Source organism: Lepisma saccharinum, chromosome 30 (genome assembly GCF_977018435.1).
Source record: "Lepisma saccharinum chromosome 30, izLepSacc3.1, whole genome shotgun sequence".
NCBI classification, from domain to species: Eukaryota; Metazoa; Arthropoda; class Insecta; order Zygentoma; family Lepismatidae; genus Lepisma; species Lepisma saccharinum.
In genome coordinates this window covers 10,112,166-10,126,830 of record NC_139258.1, presented here as the reverse complement: position 1 = coordinate 10,126,830, position 14,665 = coordinate 10,112,166, and the positions used below count along the sequence as shown (strand labels likewise).

At 38.9% G+C, this 14,665-nt stretch overlaps 1 protein-coding gene across 2 annotated transcripts in view; it reads right to left on the bottom strand.

Annotated features, from left to right (window-relative positions):
- fwd (phosphatidylinositol 4-kinase beta fwd) overlaps positions 1–14,665 on the bottom strand; it is a 95,202-nt gene that overhangs the window by 44,570 nt on the left and 35,967 nt on the right. Inside the window, exons 1-3 of one of the 2 annotated variants that reach the window (XM_083115561.1) lie at positions 12,213–12,366; positions 3,268–3,511; positions 714–1,492 (exon numbers count right to left, since the gene is read on the bottom strand). In XM_083115561.1, the coding sequence (XP_082971687.1) occupies positions 714–1,492; positions 3,268–3,452 (964 nt within the window). In that variant the 5' untranslated portion in view covers positions 3,453–3,511; positions 12,213–12,366. Of the gene's footprint in view, positions 1–713; positions 1,493–3,267; positions 3,512–12,212; positions 12,367–14,665 lie in introns of those variants that run through there. The other variant, XM_083115560.1, reaches the window with a different exon arrangement.

Here is a 14,665-nt window from a genome sequence, read left to right as displayed (position 1 = left end):
AGGGGTTACAATGACAAACAAATGAAAAATTTTAAAAATGGTCGAGTGACCAGTGCTGGACCATTTGGTACAGATTGACCCTGAAATTTTAGGCAATGTCCAAAAAATGTAAACTTTTCGTAAGAAGGAAAAAAAACCCAAACAATTTATTTGTTGTAGAGAAAGAGAATGTCTTTGCAATGATTTTCAACATCAAAAGCATTTGGTTCCATCATGATGAAAATTCAGATTTTCGTAACCTAGTTTTCCCACCACAAAATATAGGCTACAAGTCCATTATTAGGCTTTATAGGCACTTGTAAAACTTTTTGAGTGCTGATGTATTTTTTTCTGAAATACTCATTATTTCATTGAAATTTGTATAAAATATCAGAGAGATCTGATGATTGGTTAAGGAGAAAACAAATAAAATGTAAGCAAGGGTATCTTGTGTCGATGGGTCCCAAGAGTGACGGACGACACTGAATTAATGACATTTCAAAGTGCTGTAAAATGAAGACCGTTTGAGATAGAGTGAAAAAAAATTAGGGGGTTTCTTTCAAGCATAAGAGAAGGGTGTCAAACAAATTTCATGAAAATCGGAGAAGGTGGGTGACAAAACCTTAGTTTTTTGTGTTGATTTGATGTGGAATGACTTAATTTAACTTTTGTTGATCACAAACTGCCCAGTGTGGTAATGCACATAATAAGAAAGGACTAGGAATGATACTCACCTATATAACTCTGCACACCAGGTTCCTTAGAATTAAATAAGTAAGTAATTGCCATGGACATGTCAAACAGAATGCTCTCGAAGAGTCTCAAGAGGAACCCCTTCCCCCTCTCGCAGTCCTTCTCTTTCTTGGCAGAAGGGTCAACACACTCACTAGCACCGATTTTCACAGAAACACAGTCCACACTCGAGAGCTCTTCGTCTGTGGCAACCCAACATTGTGGTTCGGCGAGCTCTTCCGGAGCGACACTCAGAACGAGAGGCGGCGGCGGAGGGCTGTCCACGGCATCCACGGAGTTCCCGCTGTCCACCTCCATCGTCTCGCACACTTCACCGTCCTCCCCGCCCACCCTACTCGATTTGGCCGAGTCCAGGCTCTCTCGGCTCTGGTTCATCTGCAGCCTCTCCACGCTCGACTCGCGCGTGTCTCCATCGGAGCCGCAGATGCCAGAGTCGTCTGAGCCGAGGCTAGTCAGATCTTCGCGATCGCGAGCATGCGGCACCTTCGCACTCTTTCCCTCGGTGCACTGGCCGTTGACGGGGGTCTCTGGCTTGCTGCACTGCACTAGATTCTTATCTATGACCGGGCTGAGCTTCAACTGATTGCTTTCGGACAGGGTGAGGTTGCTCTTCGCTCCTGGCACACGAAGATCCCCTTCGCACTCCGGACTTGGTGTGATGTCCACTTCAGGGATACGCTGGAGGGCAGAATCCAAGCTCCTGTTTCGATGGTGTGTTGTGGTAATCTGAGATACTGGAGGTAACAGAATACCCATGGACCTACAACAAAAGAAATATTTTTAGATCTTTACAACTAAGTACACAATTAAGCATACAGGGCTATTCAAAGAAAAAAGATGATGCAAAAATATAGATCTCTACCAAGGTTGTTGAAAAGGTAACTGAGAGTTCACAGAAATAAATGAAGTAAAGAACACAAAGCTCAAGTTCTCATCTGTGTATGTAAGATGGTTACATCTAAAACAAAAAGACACTTTGCACGATGTGTTGTATTAAAATGATTAGCTTTTTCTATTTGAATAAGAAACCTTGGAACAAAATGAATTTGAATTATATTTTAGCCCATTGATTCTCGCGAGTTGCCGCTAATATCCGCCCGCAATGCCTAATATTGCTTGCATTGTAAAATTATTTCTATTATAGTTTACAGCTGTTACAGGTATAAAACACAATTTTTGTTGTAACACACACTCCCTATTTTGATTAATCATACAGTTATGACAAAGGGATAAATTTGACAAAAAGATGCAATTCTACAATGAATCTTGACAATAATGTTACATTGTTGGAACACAGCAACTCAAGTGTGAGACAGGCAGTCTGTTTTTTTCTCATTTTATTACTATTATGTTAGACATTGGGGATTTAAAAAGAGTGATGGGAAGCTTAGATTTGAATGTCCTGGAACCTTTACCGAAAAAAACTGGAAGAAGTTTAATATCAAAAATGGCAATATAGTTGTTATGTTTCAATAATGTAATATTGACAAGATTCATTGTAGAACTGCTTCTTTTTGTACATTTTTGTTAAATGTATCCTATTGTTATAAATAGTGCCTGGGACTTTATGTCCTATAAAACTTTAAAATATGTATGTAATTATGTTATAAAAATGGAAAAATATGTCACGAAAAATTAAAAAATGTCAGAAAAATTCAGAATTATCCCCAGTAAAGTAAAAAATATGCACAAAAGTACTTTCGAATGTCTCATTATACGGGATGTCAGTATCTTCCAGGGAAGATAGATAACGATGGGGTGGGGTATTAAATGAAGTCAGAATCCCTTTAACCATATAATGTAGTGGGAAAATACTGACAATATATTGTAAGGTTCACTGCAATTATCAAAAATGTTATTTGCTATTATGTCAGATTTACACCTTTGTGGAAAGTAAAGCATAATTGGCAGCTCGCTATAAAAAGGGGGTATTTTTGTTCTGTACTAGTTGGTAAAAACATGACATCTGCTTTCATTTCTTCGTTCATAATTTCCTTATCGTGCCATCGATAATATGAACTATGTGTTGCGCTAAAGGTATGAATTATAAAATAAAAATTAATAAATTTTAAAATAACCGATTATATGCAAGACAATTAAGAAATTATACAGAAATATGTCTTATTACGAGAAAATTGAAGAAATATGTTGTAAAAACACGAAATTGGTAAAATATGTCAAAGTATGCCTTATCAAGTTTGTCTATTTCGACAGATTTTCATCAGATACGTAAAGATCTCACCCCAGTATCCGATCCGATGCCAAATAAAAAAATATGTTATAACATAAGATCCCGAGCCCTAGTTATAAATATATCCGTAATCAAACTAAAATTAAATTTTAGATGAAGGGAGCATGTGTTCTCCTGAAACATTACACGAAAAATTGTGTTTTTATGCTTGTAAAAGCCAAAAAATACAAGAGAAATAACTTGCACATATTCTACAAACTTTAAACATTAATTCATACTTATTTAGAACTTCTTTCCTCTTTCTCCTACAAACCTTGCATAAATAATACACCACGGAAACTTACCGAAAATCTAGGCTGAGGTTTCTTTGGTGGTTGCTGAGCCGCGGCCGTCCATTCGCACATGGAGACGGTTGACCGTGAACCGTGGGGACATTGCTGTAGGACAGCTTTTGGCGTTTACTTATCACACTCACATCCAACGACCTGTCACCAGCCAACTGCAGTGGCAACTTGCTCGGGTCGGTCATGATTTGGCTGCGAGGAAGAATCAACACATTCCGGCTGCGACAACCCTCTCGTAGGCCATCTGAAACAGAGACAGGCATTTTGAGTAACCCTTGCAATGATACAAATTTAGTTTCTACAGGGTGAATCAAAAGTCAGGTTACCTAGGGATTTATAGTAAATCTTCAATGTGTGCACCTTGAACATTTGTGCACGTGACGTTTCCAGTTCTCCAGAACCTTTTGCATAACGTCCGGCATAATCATGTCTGCACATTATACAATGCATTTTTCCAGATGTAGGATATTCTGAATCTTAACTGAGTAGATGTGCGCCTTTAAATTATCCCAAATGTCAAAATCCTATTGGTCTGGAGACCCTGGTGGACACTCAATGGGACTGATCCATGCACTAGGAAACTGAATATTCAACCATTCACGGTCAATTAAAGAGAAAAAAAAACTTCCCATGCAACCTGACCTTTGTCACCCTGTATTAACATTTACAATGAACACTTAGAAATAGTTCATTGTACATCTCACCAAGTATGTGAATGTTTTTATGGGCACCTCTCACAGATGAAGTGGTAACAATATAATCTCGTCCCAACATATTTCTTCATTTTTACACAAGAAACTACTTACGGAAATGAGATTGTGTAGCATTTTCAAAGTTCGTGGAGGTACGAGGGTGGTTTGAAAAGTTCTCAGAATGGAATAGAAAGAAACGACTTACAACAGTGATTTTTTAAATTTTTTCAATGTAGTCTCCCTGTACACTAATGCACTTGGTCCAGCGATGTTCCAATGCCTTGATCCCATCTCGAAAATTAGATTCCTCAACTTCGGCTATTAGTTCTTCCTTTGAAGAGAGGAAACTTTGAGTTTGGGGAAAAGATGGAAGTCTGAGGGAGCCAAATCAGGTGAATAAGGTGGATGTGGCAACAATTCGTAACCAAGTTCATGAATTTTTGCCACGGCAACGACACTTGTGTGAGGGCGCGCATTGTCCTGATGCAAGATGATTTTCTTTCTTGCCAAACCTGGCCTCTTTTCCCGTATCTTATGCTTTAGTTGGTCGAGGAGATTAGTGTAGTATTGTCCCGTAATTGTTTGACCAGTGGGAAAATAATCGATCAACAGAATCCCTTTCGCATCCCAAAACACTGACGCCATTACCTTTCCGGCCGACAGTATTGCCTTTGCTTTCTTTGGTGGTGGTGAATCAACATGTTTCCACTGCTTTGACTGTTGTTTTGTCTCTGGGATATAGTAGTGGACCCACGTTTCATCTGTCGTCGCAAACCGGCGCAAAAAATCTGTTTGCTTTCTCTTAAAACGAGTCAAACATTGTTCGGAAATGTCCACTCTGATGCGTTTATGGTCCTGTGTTAAAAGTCGCGGCACCCATCTTGCAGATAATTTTCTCATATCCAATTCAACTGTTAAAATGTGATACGCCCGTTCGGATGACATTCCTATAGCTTCAGCAATTTCAGTCGGCGATCCTCCATGACCAATTTATGCACTTTTTCAATAATTTCTGGGGTAGTAGCACATTTTGGGCGACCACTACGTGGATCATCTTCTAAGCTGTCCCGACCAAATTTAAATCGTTTGTCCACTTTGCAACAGTTGAATATGAAGGGGCAGAGTCCCCCAGTGTGTTCAGAAAATAAGCATGAATTTCCTTTGCTTTCATACCTTTCTTTACGAAGTACTTAATCACCGCTCGAATCTCGATTTTTTCCATCTTCACAAAGCACTGCATGGGAACAACTACAAAGTGACGTCCGCACCACAGATCTCTACCCAGAACACTGACGCGCCACGTGTTTATTAATAAAGGATGGCCTATTACTATGCGGGAACCTCGTTGTCCTAGCACTGACATCTGGTGGTGATTCCAAGAACTTTTCAAACCACCCTCGTATTTTCTTTCATCGTTGAATCTATTTCACCGGGAATTCATGTATTTTTCAAGAGAAATATCTCTCCGATGCACAACTGCCGTTCCTTTAATTTCCTTCCTCTATGTGGACCTGACGTTGTGTGCGTTTGATGACGTAATCCCCTGTCAGTGTTTCCAACCACGCCGTTGTTTTGCAAGAAGATGACAATTTTAACTATGTTTGCCTAACCTAACCTTGCCGTGCATGGTTTGTGGGGCTATTCATGAATGGTTCATGTGGCTAAGGTATTTCTTGGTAAAGAAGGTTGGAAATACTGCATACCCACTGACGATCCACAACGCAACTCAAGATGTGCCCGCCATACTGTGCGTTACGGAAGAGAAAAGAGGAAGAACAATAATTACTCGTAATGTCAAAAGTGGAAATTATTTTAGTGAGAAAAGCAAAATCCCACCTTAAAGAATGCTTCGCAATGCACATTAGGTAAGTATGAATGTTAAAAATGACGAAATAAACGAGTGAGAGGCGTTGGGACGAGATTGTAGTGGTAATGATGATGTAAACTAACAGCTAAAACAGGAGTAAAATAACAAGTCACAGCTTTCTCCATTGTAAAGTAAAGGTACCCTTGTGTATGTGGACACATGCCATGAAGGCATATGGGCTGACATGGAGGTAGGGCTCCACATATTCTTGATCTCTGCCATAGTTTGGTGGAAGTGATCATCATGATGCCCGATCACTTTAACCCCCCGATACCCATTTATGTGAGGCTGGATGGGCCTCAGAGCTGCGCAGAAACAGGGAAATTTCCTGGTCCAGGTCACCCGACCCAGGCTTTGAATCTGGGTCTTTCACATAGTAGCCAGATGCTCTACCAACTAAGCTACCGTGGTCCTAGCTTTCTCTATTTTGGACATCTAAAAAGACGATCTCTCATTACCTCCGCAACATCCAAAATTGGGCTCTCACCTCACCTGTTGCCTAAAACTAACAAACATAGTCAACCGATGTCTTAATGAACGGAGGTTTATCCAGAATTCTCCACATGGAGGTGTGCAATGGTATATTTACAGCAGAGGCACAATCACAAATTTTTGTCGGGGGGGGGGGGGGGGGGCAAGTACCAGGAGGATAAACGTGGGAATAATAATAATGCCATTATTATTATTGGCATTTTCCCTGGTGTTTTCAATTTCACATTAGCTAATAATGTAAAACAAGAACACACACTGTCTTTTTGAAAGACAAAAATGTAATTCTTCTTGTACACATGGCATGTTTAACTTGCATGTAGAACATACGTTTTACCATATGCAACATGGAGCAACGTAAAAAAAAAACATTACATAATCAATTTATTCACCTCATAACAAACCAACAGCAAAAATGATATAAATATAGTCTCTCACATGTGTGTGCTCCTTTTCCTCAAAATAATTGTGCATACATTTAAAACAGAACTGTTTAGCAGCAACAGTCTGAAAGTACACATTTGGTCGTATGTCTCTCTCTAGTAATTTACAATGTATTACAGAAAAGAAACATAATTTGAGCCAAGTGAGCAAGAAAATTTTTAGATCCACTATTTTGCAAACTGAAAATATGAATTTAATAGGGTTCAAATAACTTCACGGGGCAACTCCTGCCGCTCCCTAGCTATGACTCTGAATTTGATGAGACTAAGAAAAGCATGGATTGCGAGTGAAGCGAGCCAGAAAATTATACGAAACTTATTTTAACTTGCATAGAATTTGAAATCGAGGGGATGCAATTGTTCCTGAGGCCCCCCCCCCCCCCTTGTAGGTGCTCTTGGCCGTCTGGAAGAAAAATGCAAGAAATATATGAAAACTAATTCCATCTTGAGCATCATTTTGTCCTGCCCACTAGAATTGGTTTCCCTCTGACATTGGGGGGCAATGCCCTACCCCTGTGGTTTCACCACTGATTTACAGCCAAAATAAGACAAAAATGGGGCCTTTGTGGAAAATTTCATGGGGACATTGAGGAAGTTTGAGGTGGTGTTGGGGTGTGTAGATAAATTATTGTTAATGACTAGAGAGCGGAAGTTGATGACCTAAAAAATATAGGTATATGACCTATAGAATGTCCAAAAAAAGTGGGGAAAATTGACATAAAAAATGCATAGAATTTGTTAGTTTCAGGTTAAAAATTGAAATGAAAAGGAAATTAAACAAAATGCAATCTGGCTTTCAAAAAAAAAAGGGCACCAAATGATACCACATGCATATTCAATTAAATTATGCAATGAGGATTTCCAATGGAAACGACCGAATATTTTTTCACCTTGGTGAAAAGACTCAAGAATATTACCAAAATGAAAGAAGTGACAAAATATGATGAAACAATACACCGAATATTGCGAAAAATGATGGGAAAATTACCTAAACCTGAAAATTGGCAAAAAATGCAAAAAATATGCATTTTAAAATTACCTTTTTTGGGTTCTAGACTGTGTAATATTGTATATATTTAATGGGCATCGTGTCCCAGATGTCAGAAAAAAGATGACATTTCATCAACTTCCGCTCCCTATTAATGACAATCTCCAGTTTTGAAGTTTCAAAATGTGGTTCCCTCTGTCCTTGAAATCTAGAATTAACAAACTGGAATCAAGATAACACCTGATAAGGAAAGTGTTCATTAACAGCATCTAAAATAAAGTCACCACCACCCACTCAGATGGGGTCTGAAACATTCAATGAAGCTGGAGGACAGAAAAATTTCGGGGGAGGGGGCGTAAGTGCATTTTGAATTAAAGAATCATTTCTTGTCTGCGAGGAAAATTATGAAAAATTTCCAGCTTTGACGATTCATGCATAATTTGATTGGTAAACAGCCTGACCTCCACATGTAAATGTATCTGCAACTAAACCCACCAGTATTCTTATGTCTTGAACACACTAAATACTTTCCTCTTTCTCCTACCCATGTTGCAATCCTTCATGAAGTCATGCTTTTGACCTTTTTGCAAAACTAGCAAAAAATCGCCACTTGAGCCCTCTGCAAGATAAAATATCCCTCTGCTGTTTATTTTGCCACTCAGAAATAAAGAAAAACTGTTTATTGATATTTCATCTCCAGCTTCCAAGGCTATCAAGAGGAAGGATGTAGCTGTAGAATGAACTTCTAAAGTTAACAAGCACAACATATGTTTGAAATATTAATGTGGGAGGAAATAAAGGAAACTCGTGTTATCACCCTTTCGCATCAGAGAACCATTTTAAAATAAACGTTCTTGTATCAGTGCACATTGTAGACAGCCATTACATAATGTGCATGAGAATATCCCAGACCACAATACTGATGCATAAACGTAAAAAGCCTGGATCAGTCTTTCAATTACGAGCAGTGCTTGAAGTGTAACTTGCAAGTTGTAGTAGGGGAGAGGAGGGTGCCTTGACTGTGTTTACACTCATTTCGGTGAAACAAATTGCTGGTTTCTACAGAAAATTTTAAAATGAATTTCCCCAACGATTTCACAAGGATTGCAAAACTGCACATCCTCCCATACAAACACTCATACGTGCCAACTCCATGGGGCTTGGGGGGGAGGGAGGGGTCGAGAACCCCAATGTTAATGAAGTGGGGCAGAGCCACCCAAATACTTTTGCTTAAGAGGATCTCATGTATTATTTTGCTTCTCTTGTAAAGTTTACTCTGAATTGTGCCACATGAACTTAACTTTAAATACACATTTGAAATGTTCTAGACCATCAACTTTTTTTTTGGGGGGGGGGGTAATGAACGGAGTCAGCAAAACACATGACTTTTTACTATATACTAAGTATATGATTATGAGTATTGTTAACATTTTTACTGAAAACAGTTTCAAAATAACGACGTGATATGACAATTATACCAGTATGTTTTTTAGTTAATTCTGAACAATTTGAGGTCGTAAGCACGACTTTGAGGCAATATTGATATGTACGATATTTAGTTATCCTCGAAATCTCTTCCTCTAGTCCAAAGAATAAGGGGAAAATAATTCTTAAAAGCTAAAGTCTTTGAGTTTATTTAACACTGGCTTGCAGTAAAGTATGCAAGGAAAGCTTATGAAAAGTCTGTATTGCGAAAGCGGGAACGGCTATGATCAAAGGCATTATTGCTAAAGCACGGCGTGCTATGTGTTTATTTATTATTGCAAAATTAAATTTAAAAAGTAAAATATTGTAGCAAGAACAAAAAAGTAAAACTATTTGCCTGCGATTTGTGTTAGTATGTATGTAAATAATTAAATAAAACTGTTAAATATTGCAAATATTCGCTATTTTGATGGGTAATTCAACACTAAGGTTCTTTGCACCCGTCACATGTCCTTTCTTTACAAGTCTGTTGCAGACATTAAAACAGACCCATGCCCTCGCCGGGACTCGAACCCGAGACCTCCGGATCAAAGTGAGTTGAGCCGACCACCCAACATGCTCCGCTACCGAGGCCGGCATAAAACTGTTATGTTGGCCTCTTAATGTAAATACATAGCCTACTTTTAAATAAAAATGTTAATTGTTATCTAAAAAAACAAATGATCAGACACACGTTTTTCATGTTACATTTCATTTGCATGAGGAATATAATAGCTGCTTAAAAACTGCTATACAAAGACTTAATTTTTATTTTTAAAAAAGGGAGGGAGGAAGTCATTCATTCATTTATTTCAGTGATCAGAGCGCCCCAATAATTTTGACAAGTCGGCGCCCCTGCAAACACTGATAAGACAACCAAATGTAAGAGCCCTATATAATTCCTAAACCATTCACAACATCAGAAAAAAGCATCTTCATGTAACATAAATCACTTGTAAACAAAAGGAACACCACCCACAGAAACAAACTCAAGAAAGGTATTTATCTCGGGTAACCATACCCAAATGACAGCCTACTGTCAACCATGTACAAATATGCATTATATTTAGTGCGTAAAAATTTCGGTAACACTTTCATCTCCAAACAATGGATTGCTTCATTTTTACACAAGAAAGTACTTATTGAAATGAGTTTTTGTGGCATTTTGAGGTATTTTCTTTCGTCGTTGAATATTCTTGAGCGGGAATTCCTGTGTTTTTCACGAAATGTATATCTCTGACGCACAATTGCCATTGTTTATCTTTCCTTCCTCTAATTGAGACCCGGATGTTCCGCACGTTTGATCACGAAATCTCCTGTCAGTGTTTCCAACCATGCCATTCTTTCACCAGAACATGGTGGAACGAAATATACATTCGAGACCAGAAATTTTAACTATGTTTGCCTAACCTAACCTTACCGTGAATGGTTTTTGTGGGGCTATGCGAGAATGGTGTGTGGGGCATTTTTCAGTTATAACCCCAAATTTTAATTATGTTTGCCTAACCTAACTGAACCTAACCATGAATGGTTTGTGGGGCTATCCGTGAATGGTGTGGGGGCATTTTTTGATTAACGAGCTTGGAAACACTGTGAACCCACTGATCCGCGGCGCTAGTCAACCTGGCACGCACCATATTGTGTGTTACAGAAGCGAAACAGAAGGGAAAAAAGGACGAGCAATAATTACTGTTGTGTACATTATTTTCATGAGAAAAGCGAAATGACAAACTACACAATGTTCCGCAATGCACAAGTACGAATGTAAAATAAGACGAAATATACGAGTTAGAGGTGTTGTTCAGAGATGCAAGTAGTAATAAAAATTCATATAATGTAGAACCCATAGGCACATGGAAAACATACCACGGGTTTGGGAGCTTTACCATTTTCACATCACAAAATATGTGAAAACTGTTTCCAAAACATATCTTCGAGTAAAGTATAAGACTTAATGAAAATATAGGTGGATCCAAGTCTGAGGTTATTTCACATGCTTGGTCAAAAAACGCATGAAGCAGCATTTAACTAATATATGTAAAATAATGTGTGGTTTTTAATCGACTTACACTCAAATCACTTAAAAGAATTTCACGATAAATCCAAAATAAAATAAAAGCACCACACTTAGAAATGTCAAAAACTGTCTAAGTTGAGCATTTATTCTATCCATCGTAATAATTGAATGCTGTATGAAAACACTAAAAGGTGGAGAAATTGGATGTCTTATTTTACCAGGCTAATCATGTTTGCATAAGATATTAGCCAGCACTAAAAAACTACTTTCTCCTTGGTGCGCCAAAATAAGACACTGTACTTTCTCTGCGAGGAATGAATGAAATGCGGCCCAATTTCACTAAATAAATTTACTCGTTGTAGACATCGACAAAAACAAAATATCACAACCTTCTTTTCTTGTCCTTCAACAATCATTACACTTCACAATCAAGATTGTTGGGTACAAAAAAAGCACCATACGATGCTACCATAGGTTCATTCCACGCTCAGGGTCATGTGAACTTGCTAGGTTCTGTCACTGTTGTTCAAAACAAATGCGTTACCTCCCCTTTTTCACGTTTTAAGTAACAAAAATACCTTATACTACACGACTTACAAATATAAATTACCAGTAAACAGATTAAAAAACGGGCTATATTCGTCTATTTTAGGGTGTGACCAAGTTCACACGAACAACCGCTGGCCTGGCATTTTCTCGAGCTATTATGATGAGAATACTTGCAGTCTTAAACATTACAAACTGAAAATATATTTTAATGGTTCTCTTCTTTGCTGTAGCAGTAATAATATAACCAAAACCCACTCAAAGAACCACTTCCGTGTTTATTAAACTTTCTTTTTTCACGAACGATAAAAATGTAGCAGATGCTGTCAAAATAACTCCACACTATTATCACGACTCCTACATAAGTAGGAGATTTCACAGAAGGCACACAACTTCACCTGAACTTGCACGATTAAGTTTTATACACTAGGAAGCTCACCTTTCAAATCCAAACACTGTAATTATATAAATTCTGCACTAGCACCAACAACTTGCCAACTCCACGGTAGCCATATTTACTTCGCTTGCGCAGTGTTACCAACAGAACGGAGCTACACTGCTTCGAACTGCCGACGCTCGAAAGTAGACTGCAACGCGAGTCCCCCAAATTTCTCTGACGCGGTCTTCGAATGATGAGTCATGAAATGAGTGTGACAGATAAGAATTCTTCGAACTTTAACCTTAAGAATTGTGAATTTGCCTTAGCCATTTAATGCAATTGATATATTATGCCATAGAGTAAGTATTACATGGTTATGCCTGGAATGTTTTCATCGCAGTGTCAATGCGGGAGTTGAGTTCATATCAATGTGCCAAAAAAAGTTTCAATAAAATTGCCATGACCTTGGGTTAAACATATTTGCATTCACTAGGCCGTTGTCTGAACCCCATGAGATCATCAACACGCTCCATGTACTTTCTCGCGCAATTATTTTCAGCGCTGTTAAAATAATGAGCGAGTAAAGATCGTAATGTATAAAATTTCTCGTCATCTCTTCATTTCTCGAACCCAGGGTTCCCAGATTCGAATCCCGACATTAATTTAAGCATATCACTCATACTCAGTAGCGGCGATTAGGTGTAAAACCTGGGGGTGGGCAAGAACTGTTTACTTTCTCTCTCATACTCATCTTCGCGATTAGACGAAAGTGTCAGAAAGGCGAAGTAAATTACACCAAATAAATCAATCAATCTTGGTATGTCTAGTAACTTTATGCTGAGATATCAACAGTGAAACCAAACAGATTTATAAGGCACTGTGTGTGTGCACAGAAGGTCACCATCGTACTTGAAATCTGCCCATTAACTAATCTTTTGTACTCTATCTCCTTCGTGTATTTACCTAGGGAAAACATTTGCACGATTTTTTAGATCCGAATGTCCATGTTGAAAGGAACTTTTCAAGAATTCAAATGCTGTCAGTGTAAACAATGACTGTATTGCCTTCATTTTTCGATTGTTAAAAAATAGCGTACGTCATTGTTGGTCAAAAATAGAGTAGCAAAAATCATTATTGGTCAAGAATAGAGTAGCATATAAACTTAATGGAAGTAGTGCACGAAGATCGCAGGTGTCATAAGAAGTGTGAAGATAAGACCCCAAGCATTCTCGAATTCGGCTATTCTGCAAGTGATGTGATTTGCACCGCCTCCAGGTACCTATAAGCTGAGTGAGTTCTAGAGGCGTCTTATGCGGGGACGATGTCAGAAAAAAAATAATGTCTGTGATCACCCAATCTTGTGAATCGAATCTCTACTAGCTTAACCATAGCGAGAGAGAAAATATTGTGCTTCAATGTCGTCTCATTTCGCGAAACATTGTATGGACAGGTAAAGATAGACAATGCTCGGTTAATCGTCTATGAATGAATATAAATGCCTTGATTGATTGATTTCGTTTATTTTTACTTTACTTTTCTGCCACTTTTGGCTAAAGATGAGTGATGATATGATAACAGGCATTGATGAAGGGGCACTCACAAAGAAGACATATACCCAGACCGGGATTTGAACCAGCGACCCATGACATCATAGCGCGCTGTACAAACACTCTGCCACAGCTTGTCTCGATTTATAAAACACTTATAAACACTAATCTCGTCTCGAGTCTCGAAATAATATAGTTTTGAACACGGTTCACAGCGCATTATGGCTAACTTTTCCTAACAATTGAAGCCTCGTTCCGACTCTACGAGCCCTAGAAAAGCGAATCTTATCCGGAATATATGCAACCAGCACGTACTGGATGTCTAATCGATTGAATTCGCGCCGACCTCCGTGGGCGAGTGGTTAACACACCGCGCTACGACGCCAGGAGTCCCGGGTTCGACTTCCGGCCTGGGGGTGTTTTTTGAGGGTGTCCCTTCAGCAATTTAATTTCATAATTCATCTTCATCGTCGCGATTAGCCAAAAGTGGAAGAAAAACAACGCTAAATAACAGAAATCCAATAAAATAAAATCGATTGTGTAATTATTATAAACACAATATGTGACGTTCATATAGCACTTGAAGTGGAATTTTTTATGGGCAGTGGCAGCGATTGGGGGCGAGGGGGGCAGTTGCCCCCACGTTTTACCACTTTTGCCCCCGCACTATCCTAAACCTTATCTACCAAGGAAAAAAGTGCCCTTGTGCCCCTCCCCCCAGTCTTGGCATCTTTTCCCTCCAGATTTGGAACCCAATCGCCGCTACGGCGGAGGGAGTTCTTAATCGACCTGTGGGGAGAGCTGGGGTGATGCTTCTTGTTTTTGTTTCTTTGAGTTTGTTTTAAATCCGCTTTATGCACAGAAAGGCTAATCGGGACTAGACCTACAGTGTCATGAGGTATCCGAACCACTAGTAACTCCACAGGCAGGCACATAACTAGAAATACATTACGGAGGGGGTCGGAC